Source organism: Embiotoca jacksoni, unplaced genomic scaffold, assembly GCF_022577435.1.
Source record: "Embiotoca jacksoni isolate LCO1_2020_lvr unplaced genomic scaffold, fEmbJac1.0.p SCAF_10, whole genome shotgun sequence".
NCBI lineage: Eukaryota > Metazoa > Chordata > Actinopteri > Embiotocidae > Embiotoca > Embiotoca jacksoni.
This window is the reverse complement of record NW_027185230.1, coordinates 2591668-2617500: the sequence shown is the minus strand read 5'-3', so window position 1 is coordinate 2617500 and position 25833 is coordinate 2591668. Positions and strand designations below refer to the sequence as shown.

Genomic DNA, 25833 nt, shown 5'->3' with positions numbered 1-25833 from the left:
AATAGCAAATTACAGTAAAATCAATTGTGCCCATCATTAGTTCCCAGAATCAAAGGCCGATGTTTTTTCATTGCATGTTTTTTTTAAGGAGCGGTAAACCCAAAATGATTGACAGTACAGTGTTGGAAAGCCGAGACAAGCTGCACATCTGAGACGGTGGGACAAGTGAATATGAAGCTTTTACCCTTCATAACTGACTGGATTGACTGACCTATTCCAACAATTAAGTGTTACAATTTGACGCTTTCATGATCAGTGTAGTTCTCGTCTCACCATTAGGATATTTTTTTTTTAGCGTCAAAAAAGTACATTTAACAGAGTCAGTATGAGCCAGCTGTATTTTCCCCACCGTACCCGAGATCTTGTGCGATATTCCGGAGATTTCCCACTGATTATTGCTGGGACGGGTTCTGTTGAGATGGTCAGGTCGACATCCAGTCAAAACCTTCCTATGATTTAAACATTCATTATATATTTATGCATTATATTAAACAGGTCTGAGATAGAATCTAAGCTGCATTTTTAGTTTAGTGATATCGGTGTGTTTACTGTCTTTAGATGAAAAGGAACATTTAATAGTCGGCACACTTTGTGGTATTTTGGACGCCTGATGCTGCTTGGTGTAAGAAGTACTAATTTACTTCCCAACGTAAATACTATTTGAGTTTTTGAAATGAGAGCCACTATACTATTATTATATCCAGTGATTATGGATAAATAAAGCTACTTGTTGTCCTTTTAATGATACTCGCCCCACGTTCCTTTCGGTCTGACCAAAGCTGTCTCCTCCTCAGTAGTAAAAAGTAAATCTCTGCTTCACTCATCAGCTTCATGTTGTTCATAACGTCCTTCACGTTTGTAAGTCAGCTACATGCAAGTGTTTTCTTTAAAGCAGCAGTGTCCTTTAGTCATTTACAGCAGACCTTCAGGACCACATGCTCGTATTTTCAGCACAATGCCAGTACATAACAGGGTACATAGGTGATTACAAACTGACATCTGTGAGTGTGTTACTATTTGCTTTGTCGTTAAGCCACTTGAGCACACATGCCTCGGAAACAAAGCCAGGCTAATATTCACTTGTGTGCTATTAGTTTGGCAGCGGTGCATGTTTCTGTATTTCCATTGTTACTGAACTGAAAGAAAGATAATTAAAGTGATAGAACACAAATGCTGATGAAAAGAGAAACAATTTTTGCTTTGGTAAATGTATCTCTGCGCAGCTGCTCTAATCTGTAAACACGAGTGTTTATAGGTTGGTCGTCCCTCCAAAAATCCACTTGGCAGATAGAAAATTGGATGTAGCTGAATTTTATAATCCACCAGGCACAGTGGCAGACAGGCGGAGCTGCTTTCCTGCCGTCAATTCCAGATACGATTAGCTACTTTTAAATCGACTGAGCTGGGAGCAGTGGACGATGGCACGCAAAGCACAACTTGGTTTTAGAGGTCACATACTGTCTGTCTGGTGATGCAGCTTCATCGGCCATCCAGGAGGCTGCAGTCTGTGGTGAAGCTTCAGGAGCTTGCCGGGCCATTTACCCAAAAATGATCCCGCTTGAAGAGACATAACTTAGAAATCCTTGATTTAATCATTCAAATCCATATTATTAGACTGTGCCAATTAAATGATCAAAAGAAAATGAATTGGCAACTACTTTGATACTCATTTCAGTTATTTTTCAAGCGAAAATTCCAAGTTTGAGAAGTTTGGTGAAGCTAAAACTTTTCAATGTTGACGATTTGCGGTGTAATTTGTTACATCTGATTGAAAACAAATAAGAGATATTAATCTATCATTGTGACTTTTTGGGAAATTATACTGGTAAAACAATGAATGAACCAATTCATAATGAAAATGTGCATTAGTTACAGCCCTATTATCCAGCTGCAAATATATGTTTGCACTTGCAGTTTGGGGGGGGTCCACTGAATTGCCTCGCAAGCTCTTCTTGAACTCTAACCTGAATAATTTGTGTTTGTCTACCCTTTCAGGTGGGACCATCAGCAGAGCTGGCTCAAGCGATAGAAAAGTTCACCGTGCATCCGGACGCCGCAGTAAGACAAGCTTTCGTGGCCGACAGCGTGATTAACCCATCAGTAGGCGTGCACAAAGGAATAAAGTACGCCAGTTGGTCTCCGTTAGGTGTCGACTCCAGTGGACGCTGTCTGCTCGCTTGCTTAACGCTTGAACACAGACTCACCATTCATAACAGCCACAAGCGTCTCGAGTGGAACACGCTCATCGATCTCACTAAAAAGTACGGCGAGAGGTTAAAGGAGCGAGGCTACGCCAAAAAAGACAGCGAGCCGCCGCAGGCGAACCTGCTGGACTTTGACGAGGTGCAGCGGCGTTTCCGCATGCAGACGCCCCTCCGAATGGAGTGGTCGAGCATTTACACCATCAAGCAGGTTCAGCCGGACAACACGTGCGTGGACGTGGAGATGATCCTCCTCGCCGTCTTAATGGAAAACGGCGACCTCATTTTGTGGAAGTTCGTGTTGCCCTTTACGGACGGGGCCGACGTCATCTTCTATGACATGATCGAGTCAGGTGTGAGCAGACCCAGTGACTTGGCGTGGTGGGAGTATGAAAACGCAGATCGCCGCATGAGCGGTCTTATCGTAGGCAGCGAGGTGGGACCCGTCAAGATCATGCCGGTCAGCCTGTCGGGCGTGAAGGGCTACTTCACCCTCCGGCACCCCGTCATCCTCTGGAAGGAGTGTGACGAGATCGCTGTCGAAAACATCAAATGCGTCCCGATGATCCATCCGATCCATAAATCCAGCTGCAGCCTCATCGTGGCATCACGCGGCTGCTACGTCTTCTGGTGTCTGCTGATGATTTCGCCAGCGGGACTGAACGTTCACAACTCTCACGTAGCAGGGCTGCACTCGCTCCCTGTGGTCTCGTTAGCGGTCAGTCAACACGGCGTCGCGGTGTACACGTGCTCCATGGACGGGTGGATAAAAAAGCTGACGCCAACATTTACAGAGAACACTTTGATTTTCAAACAGGAGGACCTGTTGCGACCCGAGAACCTCTCAGGAAGGAGGTTGCATGGGATCGCGGTGAGCCGCAACGGTGCATACATCGCAATGGTCAGCACGCAAGGTCTGGTTGGCGGCTTTCATCCAGTGAACAGGTCTTACCAGGTTCACTTTGTGACTCTGAAAACACCAGAAACTGCCGCAGCACTACTGCTCAAGTCCCCAACACAGAACTTGTACAAAATGGCTGACCTGCTCGACCTCGTGCGGTGGAAGATTTTGGAAAACAAGTGCATCCCTGCGTCGCTGCAGGAGGAGCTCGATCAGAAGATCCAGGAATCAGACTCGCCTTACTTGTGGCGGTTCAAGCTCTTTTTGGTGCGGATACTTCACCAGTCGCTACAGGCGCCGCCTGTAGATCACAGCTGGAAACGTTTGCAGAAGGAGAGCAAGGTGTTCATAGGGGACGAGGAAGAGGAGAACGGAGAAGACGAAGAGGAAGCCGCGAGAGAGGAAGGCGAGCCGCAGGAAGTAAAACCGGAGAAGAAGGACAATGAGGAGGAGCAGAGGGTGGAGGTGCAGGCTTGGATGAGTGCTGTGGAGACTCACCTGATGAGAGAAAACATGAAGAAGGTGTTGGGGGTGGTCTACCTCAACACCTGGATCACGCAGAACATCAGCATACCCACCTGCGGCCTGATGGAGTACCTGTCCAAAGACACTAACGACAGAGCATCAGAGGTAACACTCGGTGACTCGCCTGATAATTCTTCCCTTCAGCCTCAACACGAATGTCCTGGTCTGTTCTTTGTTTGACCTAATCAGAGCGATCTAATGCCCAACACCGTTGGCAAATCCCAAAGTGATCTTTAGGAGGGACAATCAAACAGTTCAGAGACTGCTCCTGTTGTGCGTGAACAGAGCACAGCGACCAGGAGGAAGCTGTAAACTTTGTGGGTAAGTAGTTCAAGTTATGTCGCTGATCAAAAACAGTAGCGGAGTTACACATGTTTTTGTGACCACTGGTTTCCCCACGGACACCAAGCAAACGGTGCACATCAAAGTTTGTGTCAAACTCGGGGAAATGGGCTACGGAGAGCAGAAAATCTACGGCAATGAAGCGGGCGAGGTGTTTTGAGTGGAGTTCGCATTTCAAGAGGGGCAGAACATCACATTTGAAGGCTGAAAAGATGCATCAGGTCAGAAGGGCAACCAGGTTGGTTTTGTTTGACAGTCGCAGGGTTGTGCACCATGAATTCGTCTCATAGGGTCAGACTGTCAACACAGAGTTCTACTGTGACGTTCTGAGACACCTGAGGGAAAACCTTTGGCGAAAACGACCCCCTCCCTACTCCGTTCGATTTGGCTCATTGCGTCTTTATTCCGTTCCCAAAAACATTTGACAAACTTTGATGTGTGCTCTCTGCTCAGGTTTCAGGTCCGTGGTGAAATCACAAATGTGCACCTGCCAGAGTCAGGTGATGATTTTGATCAAGCGATGTCACTTGGAGTACTTATTGATGAGGGTTTGTCCGGGTTTGTGCATGACATGGTGCTATGCTCTGTTCGTGCGCAACAGGAGCAGTCTTGGAACTTTTTGATTGCCCCTCGTACTGTATATAATCTAACATATTGCTGCTGCACAGTGCACATTTAATGCAAATGAAATTAAGAAATGACCAACAGCATTAAGGTCTGCTTTTTAAAAAATAGCCTGCGTGACAGCTTTACTTTGAAGCAAGGCTTTGGAGCGTCTAAAAGAAGAAGCGGTGCGTTCACCCTCTTTAAAATTAGAATTCATAAGCAACAAATATCTTACCTTGCGCAATGGAATATGCTCAGTTTTTCATATACAACTAGGATTGTGCATTCGGTTTGGTGTGGTTTGCCTGAGGCTGAGGCTTTAGATATTGTTGTATAACTAACATTACAAAATTGTCACTTTATTCATTACAAGTTGACCAACTACATTTTCAAAAGACACCCCATCGCTGCTGCACAATCCTCCACCCTACCTTTCCACAAGATTCTGGAACCTGGCTGCAGGGATTCAGCCATTCTTTGCCTGCCTATTGCTCACAGCTTCAGACTTCACTGTGATTATAGTCTGGAAACCGTGTTTCACGTGAAGGTTCGCTCAGCCTCCCTGAAGGGCGGACCGTTCAGCGACCAGTGGGGTTAGCTGAGTGCAATGATACTGAAGTAGTTCCAACAACGGCAGCGGTGGTGGAGCTCGATGTAGTGACAGGAACAGTTGTAGCAATGCCACAAATATTGAGGAAGGACGATGCCTATAAAAAAAAAAGTCTGCAGCGGTCATTTACAAACTTTGCATTACACTTTGCTAACTTGGGGAGGTTCTCTGTCGAGAGTTTTGGGACACAACATGTGTCATATGGTGGTCAATGCCAATTGGTTAAAGGCTACTCCAATAGTTTCAAAATGAAGCTGAAGTCTAGGCCCAACAGGCTGCAATGACCAGAAACAATCCCCGATGGGGTGTTCCCAGACCTATATGTTCACATAAAGAAGCAGGGCCTGGTGATACCAGGCTAACAGGGGTTTGCTCCCCTGCGGCCACAAAAGCAATTGCGGGCTCCACCAGCCATCTCTTTACAGACCTGGCTTCGTGCATTAAAGGGTCTTCTCCATAGTGGTGATGCAAAGTTCACAGTTGTCTGAAATATTACTGTATCCTGTAGCATTCAGATTTCCATTAACAGTTCAATTAGATGTGATTTGACTGATTGGATTTACAGAAAAGGGGAATTGTTGAAAATGTTCTGATTACTTTTACCACTACTATCAGTTGGTCTTGTGGTACACACGGTTATTTAGCATTACATCCGACCTGAAGCTCCACTGATGCTCAGGAATTGGTAGTTTACCAAGAAGTTAACAAATGGGTGTAGTCCAAACCATGAAAACACACTTTTTGGAAATACTGAGCATTTCCCAAACTTTCAAAACTCTGACACAGACTGGTTTTTAAGAAAATCATAAACTAGAGAAATATATATTTTAAATTAAAAAAAAACCAAACTCAGAAGTGATTTTTTTTTTCTGCCTACATAGCTATTGCATTTTTAAAATAGTTTCACACCGGTTCTTTTTTTAGTTTTTTATAAATAATGATATCCGGTAAAAACTGTGGTACATTTGGGTAAAATGAACAAGAACTTGTGAGTTCTCGTGCTGTCTCCTATGCTGCTATTATCCAAGTTGGAAATGAAGTCAGTGTGTGTGTGTGTGTGTGTGTGTGTGTGTGTGTGTGCGCGTGCGCGCGTGTGTGTGTGCGCGCGTGTGCGTGTGCGGCCCTTCACAGGTCCTGATTGGCCACATCAAGAACAAGATGAACAAGCAGACGTTCTCGGAGCGCTGCAGCCTGTGTCAAGCCGTGCTGCCCTTCACAGAGCACAAACAAGCCACCTGTAAGAACGGACACATGTGGCTCAGGTACGCAGATTCTTCTGAGGCAACTTCCAAAAGCTCGAACACGTTAGCTTTGGCCTCGCAGGAGGCGTGGGTGCGCCACAGCTGAGCCTGGCAGTCGGGACATGAACTGAATCTTAATGCCAACAGCCTTCTTTGACGGTTTATTTATCCTAACGGAGCCGTAATCAAGCCTCCCACCTTTTGATATTTACCCACGCACCACTCTCATCGGCTCATAAATATCGTCTTGTCAAAGATGTCTCCTGCCTGCTCTCCCGCTAAAGCGTGGTGCCTCTAGTGGGCGACGAGTGGGAAATCTGTGCCCATCAGTTGTTCCCCAGTGCTGTTCCTGCTCTACTTTCCTATCGTGTGTGTGTGTGTGTGTGTGCGTGCGTGTGTGTGTGTGTGTGTGTGCGTGTCTGTCTGTCTGTCTGCCAGCCAGCTCTCTAATGTATTTCTCTCGGTCTCCTCCAGGTGTGTGTTGTCATACCAGGCCTGCCAAACGCTGACGTTCAGACGCTGCCTCCTGCTGGATAGCATCGCCAGGCTGCCAGAGCCTGAGGGTAAGCGCCACTTTCCATCTCCCTCCACCTCCGTTTCACAGCCACGCTCTTCGATCAGCCATCTTCTCCTGTCACCTTCAACGTCAGCCTTCATCCCGCTCTGCCGCTCAGATCACCGCTTCGCATGTTGGACTCGGAGTCACCTGAAAACATAAGAAACATGACTGAATGTAGAAATTAGCCGGGATTATTTCCCCTTTTTTTCTTTTCTACTGATGCGCGATCTTATTTTTCTTTAAAGTCGGAGTCACTGCTCACGACGCAAGGTCCGTGTCACTTTTTCTTGGCTGAGACTTGAAATGTCTCACTTCTGTCTCATTCTACCAACATTCTAGATGATCTCTAGTCTTGTCATTTTGACGTCAGCTGAGGAATTATGAGTCCTGGTGCAGGAGTAACTCATCTTTGTAGGACTTCATTTAGTTTGGTTCAGTGTAGCTCAGAAGGAAGCAGGTGTTGTAAAGGGAGACTTGACGGGGTCATAGTCATCAACTTTTTTGTAATATTTGCTTTTTGCTTGTGAATTTCTGGATAATTTTGCAAACAAAAACAGAATGGTCTGATGAGGTTGAAAGAGGCAAATGTAACCAGTGACAAGGAATTTGTCTGGTTTCTGCAGTATCCTGATTTCTTAAACGGCACAAACTTTTTCTTTTTTTTAACATTTAACACATAAAATGATGAGGGTGCTTGCAAATAACAAGGTCTTAAAAAATGTAAACCACTTTGGGGTTCACTTTTGACCTCTTAACTAAAGATTTTCTTATGCTCTTTTTTTTTTTTTAACAAAGTGAACCAAATTACTGCCACAGAGGAAAGTCTTTGTTGATCATAATGAGAATAAATATCAAACACAACTTCAACCATTCTCCAAATCTCTCTAAACGGAAAGGAAACCACATTTCAGTTTGAATCAAGCATTACTAATGCATGAATGGGGAAAAACAACACTGGATGGAAATGCTGCTGACTCTTCCAGCCCATGAAGAGTAGATCAACAGTCACTGATTGGTTTGGGTTACACTCAAACAAATTGCTCTCAAATTTAAGCCATTGGCTGGACGTAAACCTGGATTATAAAAATCTGTTTCCCTTACCTCGATGGAGGGAGCTGATTTCTCTGCCACGTGTACAAATAAGTGGCTTTCTAATCAGCCGGTGCAGAACAAAGAGTGTAAACAGAAACACGGGTGACAGCAGAGCAGCAGGATGAAAAGAGGGATCAATTCACTTCATGTAATGATACATCCTTGCAGGCTTTTACAGCATCAGAACTATATAATGCTTGTAGACATGTGGTCTGTTTGCCTTGAAAACAAAAACAAAAACAAAAACAAAAAGAACGACACACTTTGGAAGTTAGTTTAGAAATGTCTTTAATGTCATCTGTTACCCACCACAGGCTGTAATATATTTACCACTGTTAATGACAGTAGGTAGGAAGTGATTCTGGTATCGACTTAAGTGAAATGAACTCATAATATTTAATTGGTTACTCAATCTGTATTCCACTTCTCAGTTCCAGGCTGCATTTTTCTTTAAATAAATATATCATTGGAAATTACTAATGTACTGCTTGGACATGACTAAAAAAAAGTGAGAGATTTGTTATAATAATTGTAGGAGTTTTCATCACTGCTGGTTTTCTGTATTACTTCCACACGTTGGTCAGTATGATGTAAACAGGTCTTCACTTTTACTGGGTTAACAGCAGAAACCAGATTTCCCACTAACTGTGTGTCTGGTGTAAAAGACTTTCAGAGGAGGAACCTTTAACTCTGTGGATCTACCTGATTGCTCCGATTTTTTTGATGAGCAGGAATTACATCCGTTTACGTGTAGAAAACATGTTCAATATTTGCTTTCAGTCATACGTGTCCATGACACTTAATAACTGAATCTTCAAAATTGGATGCAATCAAGAGCCATTCTGACACCATTAGTATATGATGTTTTTAAGAAATTAGATCCAGAAGAGCTGGTTGATTCATCATGAACAGCCAACAAACTGGTGCCAGCTGTGTGGTTCCTGCAGTGGTTCAAGTTGGGAGAGAAAAACATTGTTCTCTTCTCAGGATTATCTTCACCTGGCAGCTACATGCATCTCAGGTCTTTTTCTGCCCGTCTGAGCGCCTCAGGCTTCGGCTCTACTGGTCATTCCAGCCTATCTGAGCTAAACGCTGACGGGACTGTGCAGGTTTGGCATCTGTCAAAATCAGCACCATCCCAAAACCTGTCTCTAAACACGTTTCAGATTGTTGGCATTCTTCTGTATTTGTTTGTTAAGGCGGTTTGTTATTATAAGAATAAAAGCCTTCTCAGGCACTAGACTCTTGTCAGTAAAAGTCAATGTTTTTGGGTTCTTAAATGTGCAGCTCTGCAAGATAAATGTTTTGTCATGGCCATTTAGAGGTTTTACTGTTTAAAAGTAATAATCAGTATCAAGGAAGAAGAATCTTCTGTTTTCTAACAGGCTGCATCACTGATGGAATTTAAAACTTGTTTAATGGTCATCATGTCTGAGGGAGACAGTAAATCCCCTGATATAATCTCTCATCACTTGCATCCAGAGTCCAACCGACATATCGCCTATGAATATCCAACCTCAATTTCAAGAAGTGCGTGATAATGACAGTTGAGGAATTTTTGCAAAAAATGTTTTTGTATATTCTCGACCTGGTGTTACGGCAAAGCATGTAATACATCCTCCAGTCCACTGGAGGGCTGCGCGTCAGTGTCATGGCTGTTGCCTCGCAAGCCCTTCGAAAAGCATGTGGTTTAGGATAACAAAAACACGGGGAAGAGCATGTGGTTTGGGGGAAAACAACACGCAAACACATCAAGAACTCTACATCAGTCTTTCCCGGACTCAAACCTCGACCTTCTGCATGAAGGTTTATGACTTCCGCCACCTATCCAGCCCTTATAGAAGCACTACGTTGTCACATGACCTCCGGCATGTGTCACCTGTTTCAGTTGACGTGCGTCGTGTTCTCACGTCAAAGTGACTCCAAGCGTCATGAAGTCACACTGCCTACTAGTGGACTGGCGGGTGTATTACACACTCTCCTATAATACTTAGCAAATTAATTGATAAATACTGTAAATATAAAAATAAAGATGAACTAGAATTTCTTTTACTGCCTATTATTGATGTCTGTATCGGCTATGTACAAATCCAGTATTGGTTGGGCTCTGCTTCCATCATATATTAGATGTCAGACAGTGCCCAAGCATAGACTCTTATTTATTTCCTCCCGTCTTGACTTTAATGGAAACTCGGGCCCTCCTTCAAACATGAGACCAACATGTAGAAATTCCCATCATTTTTTGCATATTTAAACAGTTCCTCTTTAAAAAAAACATTGAGTACAAACGCGACTTGTTTTCTTCCTCCACAGATCCAGAGTGGATAAGGAAGATCCTGCAGGCGCCCTGCACGCTCTGCGATTCACCGATGATCTAGATCTGAACGATACCAGAAACCTCAGGGCTTCCCTGCGACCTTCCGAGCTCCACGCTCTGACGCAGGGTCCAATTTTGTCAGACATCACTGCTACATTTTTTTTCTTATTTCATGTGTTTTGTTCAAGTTTTTATGACTTTATATTGGTATCTTAAAAGGGCAAATAAAAGGCTTTGATTATTCGTTGGAACTCTGATTTTTCTCTCGAGCGTAACCTACAAAGTGTGCAGAGAAGCTGCTTCCCCCTTTAAATGAATATTTCACTGAGGTAAAACATTTTGGAGTCAAACTTTACAGATTTCTTTATTCCCCCCCCCCCCTCTAAAATTAATTCCCAGTCAGACACAGTGTTTGCACAGAAACAAAGTTTAAAATGTGGTTCTATGTGGAGGTTTTTATTATTCAGGAGGACTTCAGGGCACCATAAATAAGCTCCCTCATTTTCCTCATGTTGACTATATTTCCAGACCTTTGGTGTAGTTTTTACTGCAAGTAAGTGGAAGTTACTCTGCTAGTCCTATTTTAGTGTGGGTTTTTTTTTTTTTTTTTTTTTTTTGAGTGCAACAAATAATACACTCTGAATAATACATATTCTGGAAAAAACTCAACATACCTACTTTAATTGGCACTGTAAAACAATTTCCAAGCTCTGGGAGGAGGAGGAGGGTGTTGGTGCTCAGTCATTCTCTCAGATGAGGACTTCCGCTAATGTAAACGCAGAAAAGAAGCGGCGAGGCAGATGAGATGAGCAAGAGGCAGGAAGAAAGCGAAAAGTGTGCTTAAAAACCCAGCGCGTCCCTCCCGCGGGAACCGGTTGTAATGAGATTCAGCAGTAATGAGGGACAGAACATGGCGCCAGATGTGATTCTAATTCTAATCAAGGAGGGGAGGGTGGCGGTGATAGAGGGGGAGGGGGGGAGGGGGTTAGAGAGCATATTGTTAAATACAATTAACCCTTTTTTTCATATTTGAAGAGAACAAGGGTTGCGAGGAGGGGTTACAGGCTCAGCAGTACGTTCCCCGGCCCTCCCCTCGGCCCCGTCTTCTTCTTTGGGAAACATGGAGGTCGGCGGCCGGTGATCAAAGAGGAAGCTGGACCTGAGAGACCGGGCCAGCAGCAGAGCCTCCTCTCCACCACGGCCTCTCTCATCCCTTACATCCCCGGCCCGACAGAGGTGGGGTGGGGTCTGCCCTCCCTCTGGTGTCACTGGAGATGATAGCCTGCCCCGGGGCGAGGAGAGGGGAGGCAGCTCTGCTCCAAACACTCAGGAGATCATGAAAGGGAACCTTTTTACTTTATCTTTTTTTTTAAACCCACATTTCTCTGCTCAGTGGGGGCATTTATTGGCCCAGGACTCTGTGAAGAATCTGTATTTTTGTGGAAGAAAGGGATGTCTCCCATTTTACTAGAAAGTGAATCATTTATCACATCCTGTGCATTGCTGCAGGAAATGGATTGGACCAATGGTATAATTAGTTTAGTCTTACAGCTGCACAAGCCCGTCCCCGTTTTTAAATAAACAGCGGCAGGGCAGGAAACAATACAAGTTACAATATCCTGTTTGAGTGAATTCTCTTTTTGTTCATTTACCTGCATTGACTTCTGCTGCACCGGCATGTAATCCATCCGGGGTCCACATGCTGAAAATGTCCTAATAAAACAGTAAAATAAGATACAAATCCATCAAACAAAAGAAGTTTTTCTTAAAACAACAAGACCAAATCCATAACACCGCGTGGTCATAAATATTACAAATACATGAGAATCAAACCAGGCACAGATGAATGCAACCCGGTATCACGCCGAAGCGTTTAATACACACACCAGTCAACTCGAGGACAATGAGTCACTACCATCTCGTGGACTGGCGGGTGTATTGGACGCTTTGCCGCAATACTAACCTTACTAAGAACAACAGACCCAGCTACATAAAAGTACTCAACTGTTCTTAAAATGTATTAAGACTGATGTAGGAAGACACATATATTCAGTCATAATATTTCACGTACTGTTTGGTAGTTGGTTCAAAAATGCCTTGTACGTCACTATGTTCGTAAGGTGATGGGTCGAGGGATTATAAGCGTTGCATATAAAAATACAGCTTTCCTCATGAAAACAAGCAGACCGGAAGAGGGAAAGCAATGCAGTCTTTTACATATCAATAACACTAATATGAATAACAATCTATTAACAATTGTTAAATTGTGAAAAAAAAAAAATCTTGCAAACCACTCAGACTAAGGCAGGTTACTTTTAAAATAAACACTACAAAATTTACAAAGCCATAATTAACTTGGCTTGCTGTATTATGACTGAGGCAAGTAAATGTGTTTCCCAGAGGACTAACTATGTAACTATTGAACTTTGCTAGCCTACCATCAAGTAGATCTTAAGATATATCGCATTTACTAGGCCAATAGCCCGATTTTGCAATAGAAATGAAGGTAAAAAATAATTTGTGGATCCATCCCGGAATTCCAAACTTTAATTGATTCTTCGTTGACTAACGCTACAACCGTCCACCAAGTTTTATGAAAATCGGCTGGTAGTTTTACCATAATCCTGTTGACGAACAATAACCTGGCTCCGTCCGCCTAGTGCTCACAGTATTTACTGTCTGGAAACCTTGTTCGCATGGAGGTTTACTCAGCCACTCTGAAGGGCGGACCAATCAGCAGCCGGTAGGGGTGGCTAAGTGTGATGACATTTCAGCATTTGTTAGAAAAGTTGGAAAACCATTGTTTTCCCTGCTCTCCTCCTATTATTCCCTTTACGATCTCTTGACTTTGTGTGTCAGACACGTGACAGAAATTTAGCTTTTTTGATGTAAAGTGAACTTCAAACCAACACGAATCCTCCTGATTGTGCCAAAACAGAACGACTTTGAGATCCCCCATGATTTGTGAATGAGCTGAGTGCAGCAACTAACTCCCACAGTTTAATTACAGAGTTGGTTAATTGAAAAGTGACAGCCCCTAAAAGCCTTGTAATTAGCTTTTCATCAGGCCTGGCTGCGGTAGGGTGGCAGTGTTTGGTGCCTCCGTGGCTGTCAGGTTTCTTTTTCTCAGCCTGGGGATTTTGTGCTTGGTGTGTTGTTTGTCAAGTGGAAGTGGCTCCTCAGGTTGTAATGTTCCTGTCACTGATAGGTGGAGACCAGCACTGTTAGAGGTTAGCCGTGTTTGGTTGATCCTCCTCCCGCTTTAATGTAATAATCCGTCAAAGAGCATCTCCACTAGTAATTACCTGCTTCCCCTCCCTTTCTCTCCCACTGTCTTTGCTCTCAAGACTTCAAACAGGGGATTTTTCTCTTTGCATACAATATTTATATCCTTTATGTCAGTGGCTGGAAGGCATAAAACATTCATGGCACCTTTTCACACCTTAATTTCATGTGATATTCCTTTTGTTTTGTTTAGACTAGATTTTGAACATGATATGTCCCACTGTATCCTCTCGAGGGTATCGATTCATTTTGTTGCTTCAGAATATTCCAATTTAGACGGAAAAACATGGCAGCTGCTTTGCTGCCGTAGACATGTGACTGCATCACCTGGCGGGATCACAACAATTTCCAGCTGACAGCTCTCACGGGTCTCCTGTTGATTCTTTTTACATTTTGTCACATTTCTGAAAAATGTTCCGGAGCAGTCTATAACAGGGTTAGGTGCTGTTACAGTATACAGCTGTGGAGATTTATCTTTAAGTTAATATTTAATAGTTGAATTAGGGCGTTGTGGGCAATGTTGCAAAACCCTGCAGTCGCAGTGTTGGGGAGTAAATAGTTACATGTAACGGTGTTACGTAATTACTGGTGAAAAATGTATAAAAGTGTTACATCCAAGTATATTCTTCTCAGTAAAAAACTTATGCAGAACGTTAATTTTGTTGTTTTGCATTCTTTTCAGCACACAGGAATGACTTCTGTCTACGTCTAGACAGGCTCTACTCATTTGCCAGTGTGTGCTCACATTTTTAGCGTTGTTCTTGATTGATTCTCTTTTTTTTTTAATTTAAGGTGCCTCTCCTGCCAATCAAATCAATGTGCTATCAAGTCGCAACCGACTGTGATGTCATCCATTCGTTTTTTAACTGTTATTTTGAAGCCTCAAGTTCGACATTCTGGCCATCACAATCTTGTTTTGTTTTTTTTGGAGCCAGGAGTGACCATATTTGGACGAGCTGAGGAGGAGCGAGCGGCGGATCTGACTGGGAACCTGACGAAACTCTGCCCACCCACCTACAGCTGAAACTTGAACGCACCCAGGTCTGTCAATCAAACTGCCACGCCTCCAAACATAGCTCTCTTTGAGGCCTAATATTTGGTAGATAATCCTTTTCAGATGGACCACCACAGCACTGAGAGAAACAGTGAATTTAGTGAATGACATAAAGCACTTGTGGACAAAAAAAATGCGTTTTAGAATGAGAGGTTTTTCGGAGCCAGACCCTAGTGGCCCACAGTGGTATTGCACTTAATGGCACTTCTGCTTTGGCTGCACTTTTCAGATCCGGAGTCTACGTCCATGTTTATATTCAGTCTATGGTTGCATTAACCTACCAGGCCATGGTGTTTGGCCATATCAACAGACCAGAACACTTTTTCTTGCTACAAATTATTGGAAAGAATATTCTAATTCTGAAATCATAACAGAGCTCCAACTTCAGCCTACTGTACAGTGTAAAGCTTCTTTACCTGCGGTGATTATGTGCTCAAAATCGAAATGCCTGACGTCAAACCTGAGGAAACATCAACAGGTAAGTTGATGTAACCGCAGACAGTCACATAAAATAAACTACCTCCTGCCCTAAGATGTTAATTATGTGTGTTCAACACATTACAATCAAAAATAATCAAATGAAATAAGTTACATTACTTTGATGAAGTAATTGAAATATTTACAACGTACATTATCACATTTTTAACAAGGTAACTATTAAACTCTAACCTATTACATATCAAAAGTAGTCTTCCCAACAGTGGTGAGTCAGACTGCTGTATTAATGAATGTTGTTTGATGTAATCTTGTTCATTTGTGAGATAAGCCATAAACAGACATCCCTGTCTTGGTGAACAGAGTATTTCCAAATTGACAATTCTTCAATAAAAACCTACAAGCAATCATCCGTGAACAATTGTATTCATTCGCCAATTCTTTATCAACTTTTTATAAGGCCTTCTCGAGGTTTAAAGTTTTCATCCATCTCGTTCTGTGGTGTTACAGCACATCAAACAGCATATCCATAACAGTTTTAAAACAATGGTATTCATCTCGGTTCACTGGGAAATCATGGGATAAGTTTTGGGGATGGGTCATGATTTTCACATTTTTAAATAGTGTGAGTTAAGTTTGAGTTTACAGCTTTAGTGAGTCTTCGAGTTATAATTATACAATTCCCAGCAAATATCGAATATTATCTTTGTTTGAAATGACAGTAATGTCAAATAAATCAATCCTGTGATTGCCCAGCCCTACCTGACAAAACCCACTTCCTTTTTCCTCTATGCTAAATTTGGATGGGATCCAGACAGGAAGCCGATTGTCCCTCGGCTGTGAAAAAAACACGGCTGTCTGTAAAGTTTGGTCCCGGAAATACACCACAATAAACCCTTTGGTATCACAATAATCTGGAGTTGCGTCTGACTCCCTCCACGCCCCCACGAGGCTTAGCTCTTCTGTTTCGAAAGTCTTCTAAACTGAGCCGCATCCCCCCCAAACTTGTCACTGCTAATGAAGTCAGTATGCAGGGATGTCTTCCGCTCTCTCTGAACTGATGGGGTGAACACGGTTGTCTAACTGGTCGACTCGCCTCCAGCTCCCTGGGGGTTACTGGGGGGGGAGTGAAAGGGGGGTGGGCAGTGACCCGAGACCAGCAGAGAGGTCGTGCGAGGAGGATACAGGAGGGGGTGGGTTGCATGTCCATCATTAGAGTCACTATTTGTTCGCAGCTTTAAGGGCACTGAAGTGGAACTAATACTGAACAGCAGAATGGACATGCAGAGGGAGGGCCACTTTTTACTGCTACATTAATTAAGCTCATTCCCAACACGCTCCCCGTCTCCTCTTGTTCGGCTGTAATGAAGTGGAGGGGCTGCATTGTGTGTACGGTTGGTTTAACCTTTTCTGATGTTTAGTAAAACATCTCTCACTTTCAGAGGAGGGAAGTGACGGGAGAAGTGTTGTTTTTTTTTTTTATCTCTACGTTCGTTTGTACAGTTTTAAAGTGCTAGTGCTTTTTCGTGTTTTCATTTTTAGACTTTAAACTTCCTCCATTTGCAACAAGAGTACTTTTATGAGGCACTATTAAATATTTGTACTTATATTAACGTTGAGTATTTTTTCCTTCCATTTAGATAATTGATTGTTTAAAATTGTAAAACTTTGCATCTAGGGTAAAAATCTTGAAATAGGCGATGACAGTGTTTCAGAATAAATAAACTGTTTTGCATATCAGGCGTTATGATAGTTGTTTTCAATGCATGACACGTCACAGAGGAGTGAAACTATTTTTCTCCAGCCGGGATATTTTCATGTTCGTAACTCAAAGTTACAATGTAATGTGTGCAAAAACCAAAATTGTGTGCAAACTGATTCGCCACAAAGGATTACCGACTGAAGGCACAATCAAAGATGGATTACCAACTGGGCAAAGCAGGCACCTGCCCCAGAGACCCTGACCCTCAGTGGGCCTAAATGCTCCTGTTTCATTGTATGAGTTAGTTTGTAGTGGTTTCATTATTTTCTCTGAGTGATGAAGAAGCAGATTTCCATACAAAAATCCCAGTTTAGCAACACTGGAATGCAAATTTTGTTATTTGCTGAGTTGAGTTGACCTTTGTCAATCAAGTCTAATCTAAAGAACACTCATAAAACTTTCAATAAATAAGAACAAATAAAAATGTAGAATTTAAGTTTTAAAGGGCTTTAATAATGTAATTATTACAATTGTAGGAGCCTCAAGACAACCATCTTGAAGCTCAACCTGGCAGAGGGGCCCTGATTTAAAGTATAGTTTTAAGGCCTGTGTTATTTCAAGACGGTGCAATCTATAACGTAAAGAGCTGCTATCAGCTGTATCAGTCAGACTGTCTCCACTGAAAAGCAGCCCAATAAGAACTTTGTGGAAGCAGTTTTACACCCCATAGTTCCTCTTCATTATGAAAGCACCATCAGCAAAGGTTGAAGTGGGGTGACACAGTTACAGAGCATCTGATGTCACTGCGGGGAAAAGGTCGGAGTGAATGGGCATAATCATGTTTAGTACTGTAACTGTGGTTTAACCGAACCTTTAAACTTTTACTAAATCTAACCCTGTTGTTTACCTAACTGACACCAAGGGATAACTGGGCTTCATTTCATTCTAATGGATTACATTCAGAATCTTTACGGTCATTGAAATTCTCATTGGATCTATAGTACAGGTCAAACTCCAAAAACACATGCTTAAAAATTGGATCTGGTCATAAGCCATGCCATCATACATACAGTCAGGTATGAGGGTTTACAAGTATCAAGCTGAAAAGACGAGGAACTTCTTGGTCTAAAGGAGTGTTTTCCTGTCAAAATTGGACCTCCAGTTTTATGGACATTAACTATCAATGCCTCATCATATGCCAGCAATTTAAAGCCATGAGAGGAAATGGTTCCTTTGATACTTGAATGAATGCTACTGCTTTCAAATATATCCTGTTAACATATAATTCAGGACTTACTGCTACCTTTATGTAGAGGATTTAGTTCTTCTCAGTATAATGAGATCTGTGTGAAGTGTCTTTGAGTATGAGTGATGGACAGTTATTTCTTTATTGCTTTTATTCAGGATTGAAACGCGGTATTTTCTGTTTTAACTCTAAGATGACAGCGATAAGCGAACAAAAAGCACTCCTGGCTCTGCATGAGGCCGTTTTGGCAGATCTTAAGTGAAACATACTGTTCAGCAGGCCTGCAAGACATCACGTAGTGTTCGTAAAATGCACAGGATGACGGATGTCTGTCTCCATCAGCGCCTGCACCGTGAAATGACAGCTCTCTGTTAACGGTGACAAGTCGGGTTCCAGCGGAGACAGATTGCCTTCAGGTGGCTCCATTTTCAAAATGTCTCCAAGAATGTGAAGCGCTTAACTTTCCTTTTGATGGCTGAAGGGCTCTCGGCGCCTTTTATTTTTCAGATTTCAGCAGTGAGAGGGAGTCGGGGGGGGGGCTCATTTGAGAGTTTGCTTTAATATCTGTCTTTCAGAGATCAGAGGGTGTCACGTTCTCACACCTCATTTCACAGCGTCGATCACAGGCCATGTAAAATTCCTTTATAAGTGCATTATGCAATATAATAGCAGGTTTGGGTGACATTTATCTGCCAAGGGGAGGAAGGCTATAGTTACAGACCTATTGCCTTTTACAAAAAGGATTTCATCACTCAGGGAATTGGTGAATTTCTCCCGTTTGTCGTGCGATTGCAGCTCATGACGGAAATTTGAAATGACCTTTATACCTTTCCAATCAGTATTTTCAACGTGCAAATAACTCCACCCTAAAGATGACATACAGCAAACACAAGATTTTGGGGAAAGACTTTCACAACAGTGACTTACTGTTCTAACACTGCCTGAGCAGTTGATCCAGATAATCTTCTGTGTGTCTTCATGGGAGTGGGAAATTATTTCAGGGCCTGGTTATGCAGAATTGGTAATGAGTATTTTTGTGTTTTTTTTTAAAAGAAGGAAATACCGGTAATAACTATGTGCAAAACCATTAGAATGAATATTTATGTAGCTTGTTATGAAATATGCATTAAGTCGGTATAAAAAAAGACCAGCGAATGAGAATGGGGAGAGAGAGAGGGAGTGTGTTTACTTGTGTGTATTTGTGTGTTAAAATGTGGGGGGCGGGGGCCCTCATCACCTATTGCACAGGAGTACTGACAAAACCCCTGGATTGAATATCTGACATCTCTTAACAAAAGCAGCAGCAGTAGCATCATTCTGCCTTGTTTTTTCTCTGCCTCCACCACCTCTCTCTTTCTCTTTCTCTTTCTCTTTCTCTCTGCCTCAGGTGATTCGAGTCCCTCCGTTCATCCGATCTCCACATCTCTCCCTCTTTCTCCACCTTTCATTCCCTCACTTCCCCTTCGTTCCATCTACCCAAATTAAGAAATTAATGAGGGATAGGTTCTTTACCAACTGCCCCCGCAATGTTTACCACTGATGAAATTATAATGTAGGCCCTGCTGTATTATTTATAAGCCAATTAGGGGAAGTGTTACTTGATTTGATGGGGAGCCGACACACAGAGTACATTTAACTAATGGAGACCAAGAGAGTAAAGGGAAGGAGGGGAGGGAGGACAGCTGAGGCGGACTATTCCGTACGATGCTCTAGGATTACGTGGCTAATTGCCCTGCTTTATCTGTCTGTCACGGATAGCTATGCATATTTTAGCGTTCCCAAAGACTTTGATTGTTTGCACTCGTGTTGGGGCTGTAACAAGTAGAGCAGAGGCCAGAGTGGAGTGTAGTTAAAAACTGGCAGCAGGGGAGGCAGGGGAGGGGTGGGGGACAGAGAGGAGGAGGAAGAGGAAGGGAAGTGGGTGGTGGTGGTGGTGGTGGTGGGGAGGGGGAGGGGGGGGGGGGGCGACCGTGCACCAAACTCACACACTGTGACAGGTGGAGGAAGAGTTTTGACAAGGGAGCAAAGGGGTGTCGAGGTGGGGAAATGTACCAGAAAAAAAAAATAATAAAAAAAAGAAGGTCTAAGCCGTTCATCGAGAGGCTGCAATTAGGTGGCAGCACAAACAGTAATTAATTTCACTTATTGTAGCTCCAAACCAAGCGCGGCTCGCTGACCTTTTCTGCATATTGTTAAAAATGATTTCAGAATTGTGTTCTTTGATTTGCATGGTTCGTTTGCACCACAGTACAGCAAAGCAGTGACATCGGAGGAGACAAAAATCTTGTCGGTGAAATGAGTGCAGCAGCAGCAGCTGGAGAACCTGTGGCTGAAAACCAAAAACAGACTTACGCATGAGGTGGTTAGACAAATTTATTAGTTGGTTAAAGTATTATAATGAAGTGCCAACAATGTTCACAATAACAAAAAATTTGAAAAATTGCCAAACAAACAGCTTGTTACTCTTCTCAAATATGCAATTGTCTGCAGACTGAATGATTAATGGAAAACTAATTAACAGATCAATCGGCAGTGGAAACATTCTGGAGTTGAAGCCCTATCGTGGTTACTCATAAAACAAACTCCAGGCCTCATAAATATTACAAAACAATAGCTGGTATTGATCCTGGAAATGTCCGTGCGCCGTATCCTGCAGAATATTTGATTGATTTTTGCACATTTCCTCTGGTCCTCCCGGGCAGGCCACAGGCCAAGACCCCCTGGCGCTGCATTCGACAGATCCTGGGGGAACCTGCTTAAACCCCTGGAGTGGAGCTCCGCGGAGCAACTCTGACTGATGAGCTTTTTGAAAGTTGATCAGACACTTATGCTAAGGAGGGGAAACTGGAGCAAAGGCATCCTTAATTATCTGATGAGGGGAAGCTTATCTGAACGGTTTCTTTTTCTCTCCTCTTTTATCCTGCCGGATCACATGGCAGATCTTTACATAACAAAAGAGCTGCCTGACTGGCTCGCTCCATCCTGACCCGAGGACACTCCACATGTGTGAGTCCAGGTTCTGGTCTGAGGGCGATCCACAATAAGTCCCAGCTTAGTGTTACATAAAGCAACATATTCTGGAATTGTAATTATTCCTGAAATATTGTGAAATAAAGAGTTGAAGCCTGAGCATATTGGAGCATTTATGGGTCTTCTGCCTGCAATGAGTGTGTAATTAATTCACGATTAAAAGTATTAGTACAGGCTTTGTGTGGTGATTTATTTAAAGGCTGGTACTAATGCTGGCTCGGTTTCCTCCTTTAGGAAATGGGTAATAAGATCCGATGCCAGGCTTTCTTTAGCATCCCTCTCCACACACACACACACACACACACACACACACACACATCCCATATTAGTGTGTCTCCTCGATTAGCCCACACATAGGCACAGGAGCCCTGTCACCACCACCGTCACAGTCACCATGTTAACTTATTCATCCCTGTTAAAGCCCATGTAACGGGATAGCTGTTAATTAATATAGCTGTCGGGTAAATGGTTGCCGCCGGACCATCGCCACCATCCATCAGTAACATAATCTCAGGGTTGTTTTCATGCCAGGCCTCAGGCTCAATTAAGATAATGCTATGCAAACGAGGTCTCTCGCCATTAGCCTCATCACTGAGGGGCCGTTAATGGCATAATTGGGGCACTCCAAAGAACAATTACCGTGGCACCTCCTCCCCACCTATGAGATCAGCAATCATCTGCGAGCATGACTGAGGAGTCACGAGTCGTGACCGCCGGGCGATGAGTCGTGGCTGCGGGTTGACCCAGAAGGTCCAACAGGAGCAGCTGGAGAACGCAGACATGACGGCTGGAGCCAAGACTGCAGGCCTGTGACCCGTCTGATGATCTGTAATTATCATAAAGCAGTGCAGTCACGCTCAAATACATGCAAGTGTTAGTATTATTAAATGACATGGAGAAAAACCAAAGATTTGTCTGAATAAAATCTGTCTTTGCGTCAAACAGCATGGTTTGTTCCGCTACAGGGTAAAAAATAATGTCAAGAACCTCATTGATCTGCACTATTTTCAATAACAAAGGCAAGGCCATTGGTGAATTCAGGGGCTACAGCTTGTTAAAACATGCCTGTAATAATCAAACGAATTTAAGTAAAGCTGATATCACATGTAATTCAAGTCAGTTTTACAAGCAAATTTCAAATCAAGCAACTCTGTCTCTGAGAAATTGAGGGCGTTACCTGAAAACTGAAGGACTTGCATAGCAGACTACCATCACCCACCTGGGCTAAATCTTCCTGTACTTGAAACTGATTGTAAAGTTTGTAGACAGGTGTGTATCTGACGTCAGCATTTTGTTAATTCTGCATTATTCTGTTTGAATGGAAAAAAAATAATAAACAGATTCATTTTGTTTCCCATATACTATTATCTTCATGGCATTACAACTAGCACGTATTTTCCTCTCAGTAAATAAGTAATAGGCTTATGTATAGATATTTTTTCAAACTGACTTGATTTTTTTCATCTGATGAATTTAAATCAAATACTTTGTCTCCTTGTGTGCCGTTTTACTTCTCTTTTGGTCCTTTTTCTTCTTCTGTTGTGTAATGTGTGACGATAGCCAGCCTTAATTTCCTGTAATTGGACCGTAAGTCCGAACTGTCCAAAAACTGCTCTCAAATTGAAAACTAACCAAAACATGTTTCAGTTTGTTTGCACCATGCAATGGTCATGGTCGAACCAAAATGTAATCCTTTGTTCTGTCCCAGGCACTTTTAACACCTGCTGTTGTGGTTCACACCAAACTGAAAAGTCCAAAACCATGCACCAACCCAAGTATGTGTGAAAGTACCCTGAATCATCCAACTTATTTGTGACTTGCCAAATATGTTCTTTAATGACATATTTCATTGACAGAAATGTTATTAGAATACCAAATTTCGTTGCAATTACATTTTCCTAAAAAGGTATTTGCTGTTGCAGTTTAGTTGTAAAGAAATGTCATCTCTAAGAGATAAAGTTTAACCAAGTGTGTCAGGTCTCTGAATGTTGATCATAACTTATATTTGCATCTGAACTCATCCGTGTCCGACGTGTTTTATGTAACAGAAAGCAGGTGCAATAATAAAGAATTCAAGAAGCACGGCCAATCGGGAGCTGTTGTTTAATGCGCCGACTAAAACTTGGTCAAAACTTGAGACTTGAATGTTTTTGCTTTCAAGTCTTTAAAGAGTCAAATTTCAAAGTGAGTCAAGTCATGCAGCAGTCAAATCCAGGTCAAGTGTCAGGGGCATATTTAGTCTCGTCGAGTGCAAGTCTACAACTCTACATAACATGTTAAAACCTGACAGAAATGGTTTAGAACGTGTTTGTAGATGTCTAGAATACAAATTAGTGTCAACTGAATGGACATGACTAATTTAAATGCTGTCAAAGAAACGTAGCTTATTTTTAACCTTAGTGTCTCGTTGTATTTTGACCTAAAATCACCAAATCAAAGGCGGACTAATGAGGAGCTGGATATAAAATCAGAGAGTAAGAGGGGTTTTAAAAAGGTGAGGATTGCTGGTGGCAGTGGTCCGATGTTGGTCCTGGAGTGGGGGAAGGAGGTTGGTGTTGGCAGAAAAATGTGGTTATGATGAAGGTCAGTGAGGGGGGAGGGGGTCCGGTAATGAAGAGGTTTTTGATGTGATGAGAAGGATTGAATTGAATTTGTTGCAGTACAGGGACGAGAGGGGTGACATGGTCTTGGATGATGGTGGGTGTTCAACCATAGTCCTGAATGTAGTGTTGTTTATTGGTAAAAAGAGAGTTTGTGCCACTCTTCAGTTTCCAAACGCAAAAATATGCTAGTGGTTCTGGAAACATTGTCATATTCCTTCAAAACTTTCCTCCAAAACTGAGTTTCAAAATGAATTTAAGGTGAGAAACTGACAATGAATTTACTCTTTGAGGGTTTAACAAGGTGCAAAAGGTTACTGCAGCTTTAGAGACAGCAGTGTAAATGTTGTCTGACTAATCTGTGACTGGGTGGACTCAGTTCTAAAGTTTTATTCAGACTTAAATAAAATCATAAATCCAAATTATTATTTTTTTGCTTTTTGCTTTGGAAGGGACACTACTTTCCTGTCTTTGTTTATCTTTTCCTCTTCCTGCTTCACACTTCTAGTTGCAGACAGCCACAAAAATATAGGCCAGTCATTAAAATTGAGGCCATATATTGTCCTATACAAGATTTAACATCAGTCATTTGAAAATTTCAAATAATTTGTAGCCGAGTAATAGTAGAGTGGAAGAACAGGCCCCAGAGTGTGACCATTTTGGTCTCGTCACAGAAACCGCGACTAAACATTTCCTTGGTTGCACTAGTGCGCCTGAAATTCTGCAGGTCTGGGCGTGCAGACATTTTTCTTTGAACAAATATCTGAAACATATTTTCTGACCTACCCTTTGTCATTTTAGTGTCATACATCTGTCTGACATCACGTCTGAGGAGAGAGAAGCACAGAGAGGGAGCCGGTCTGTGTTCGCAGTTGTGTTGAAGAGAAAGACCTTCACCGTTTGTGTGGTCTTGAAAGTTGTCGGCGCCGCTGGTGCTTCAGCTGCAGTGTGCAGGCTAACAGCTAACTGTGAACCAGCGCAGTGATTGAGTGGGCCGGTGAGAGAGCGGCGGCGTGGCTTCTCTCAGGACAGACCAGCCAGCTGTCATTCCCAGGGCGGCAAATACTGCTGGTTTGTCGAAAACATTGGCAGAGACATAAGGTAACCTTTGGCGTCGTGACCACGCAGGTCAAAAAAAGGAGATCATGGGGTTTTGTAGAAAGGGTGACGACGTCCATGTCGAAGAGAAGGGAGGTCGGGAGTGAGGCTGGATGGAACAAACACAAGACTTTCAACCTGGAGACCAAAAACAGGACTCTCATCCAGGAGACTGGTGTTTGAGTCCATATAAACAAAATTTAAAAAAAAGTTAACATGGATTTCTACGTACATAGTGTAACATGATGAACGTAACTTACATGATTAACGTAATGTTACTTTCATTAAAAAAAATCTCTTATTCTAACCCAATCCATTATCTTTCGCTAACCCTACCCAAGCAGTTGTGTTGCCTAAACCTCAGCGACTGTGACATTTAACCAAAACCACAATCTTTTCCTCAACCTAACCATTACGTTTTTTTGGTGCGTAAAACGGAGGCACTTTGAGCGTTGTACGAGATGCCAAAGGGTATCTTGTGTGCATCTCTGAGTCGCCAGTGGGCAGTGACAAAATAACAGTAGTTGGTGTCTCCGGATGAGAATGGGTTGGATGGAGTTGCATTGATTGGCACAGAGCTTGGAGCGCAGTATAACCTGTGAATGTAGCTGTACGTGTACAGTATATTATGAGACACATTTAGTAATAAAAAATAAACCATGCAGTCCTTCTAGCAAAGCGATCTAAAGCGCTGTAACGTTGCAATTAAGACAAAAAGAAATGAGAAGAGGCACAAAACGTCAATTCAAAAGGCCAATGCTGAATTCAACCTAAATTGACCCAGGATCCAAAAGTCAATTGATTTTAGCTGCATATTGTTCCATCAATTTTCTACAAAGAGAATTCGTCAGGATCCACCTGCCGTTGACTGCACATGTAACGGAATTTTAAGCTTTAACATTTTTTTAAGCTTACTTTTTATCAACAAATCAAATATTTGCCAAAACAGTTGTTAATCTTTTGCACCAATGATTCAACAAGGAGAATTT

The 25833-nt window shown here is 42.6% G+C and overlaps 1 protein-coding gene across 1 annotated transcript in view; it reads left to right on the top strand.

Moving 5' to 3' along the window:
* Positions 1-10637, top strand: part of gtf3c4 (general transcription factor IIIC, polypeptide 4) — a 13006-nt gene extending 2369 nt beyond the window's left edge. Inside the window, exons 2-5 of the mRNA XM_069161723.1 lie at positions 1996-3732; positions 6317-6447; positions 6901-6989; positions 10391-10637. Coding sequence (XP_069017824.1) covers positions 1996-3732; positions 6317-6447; positions 6901-6989; positions 10391-10455 — 2022 coding nt within the window. The 3' untranslated portion in view covers positions 10456-10637. The remainder of the gene's footprint in view (positions 1-1995; positions 3733-6316; positions 6448-6900; positions 6990-10390) is intronic.
* The last annotated feature ends 15196 nt before the right edge of the window (positions 10638-25833 follow it).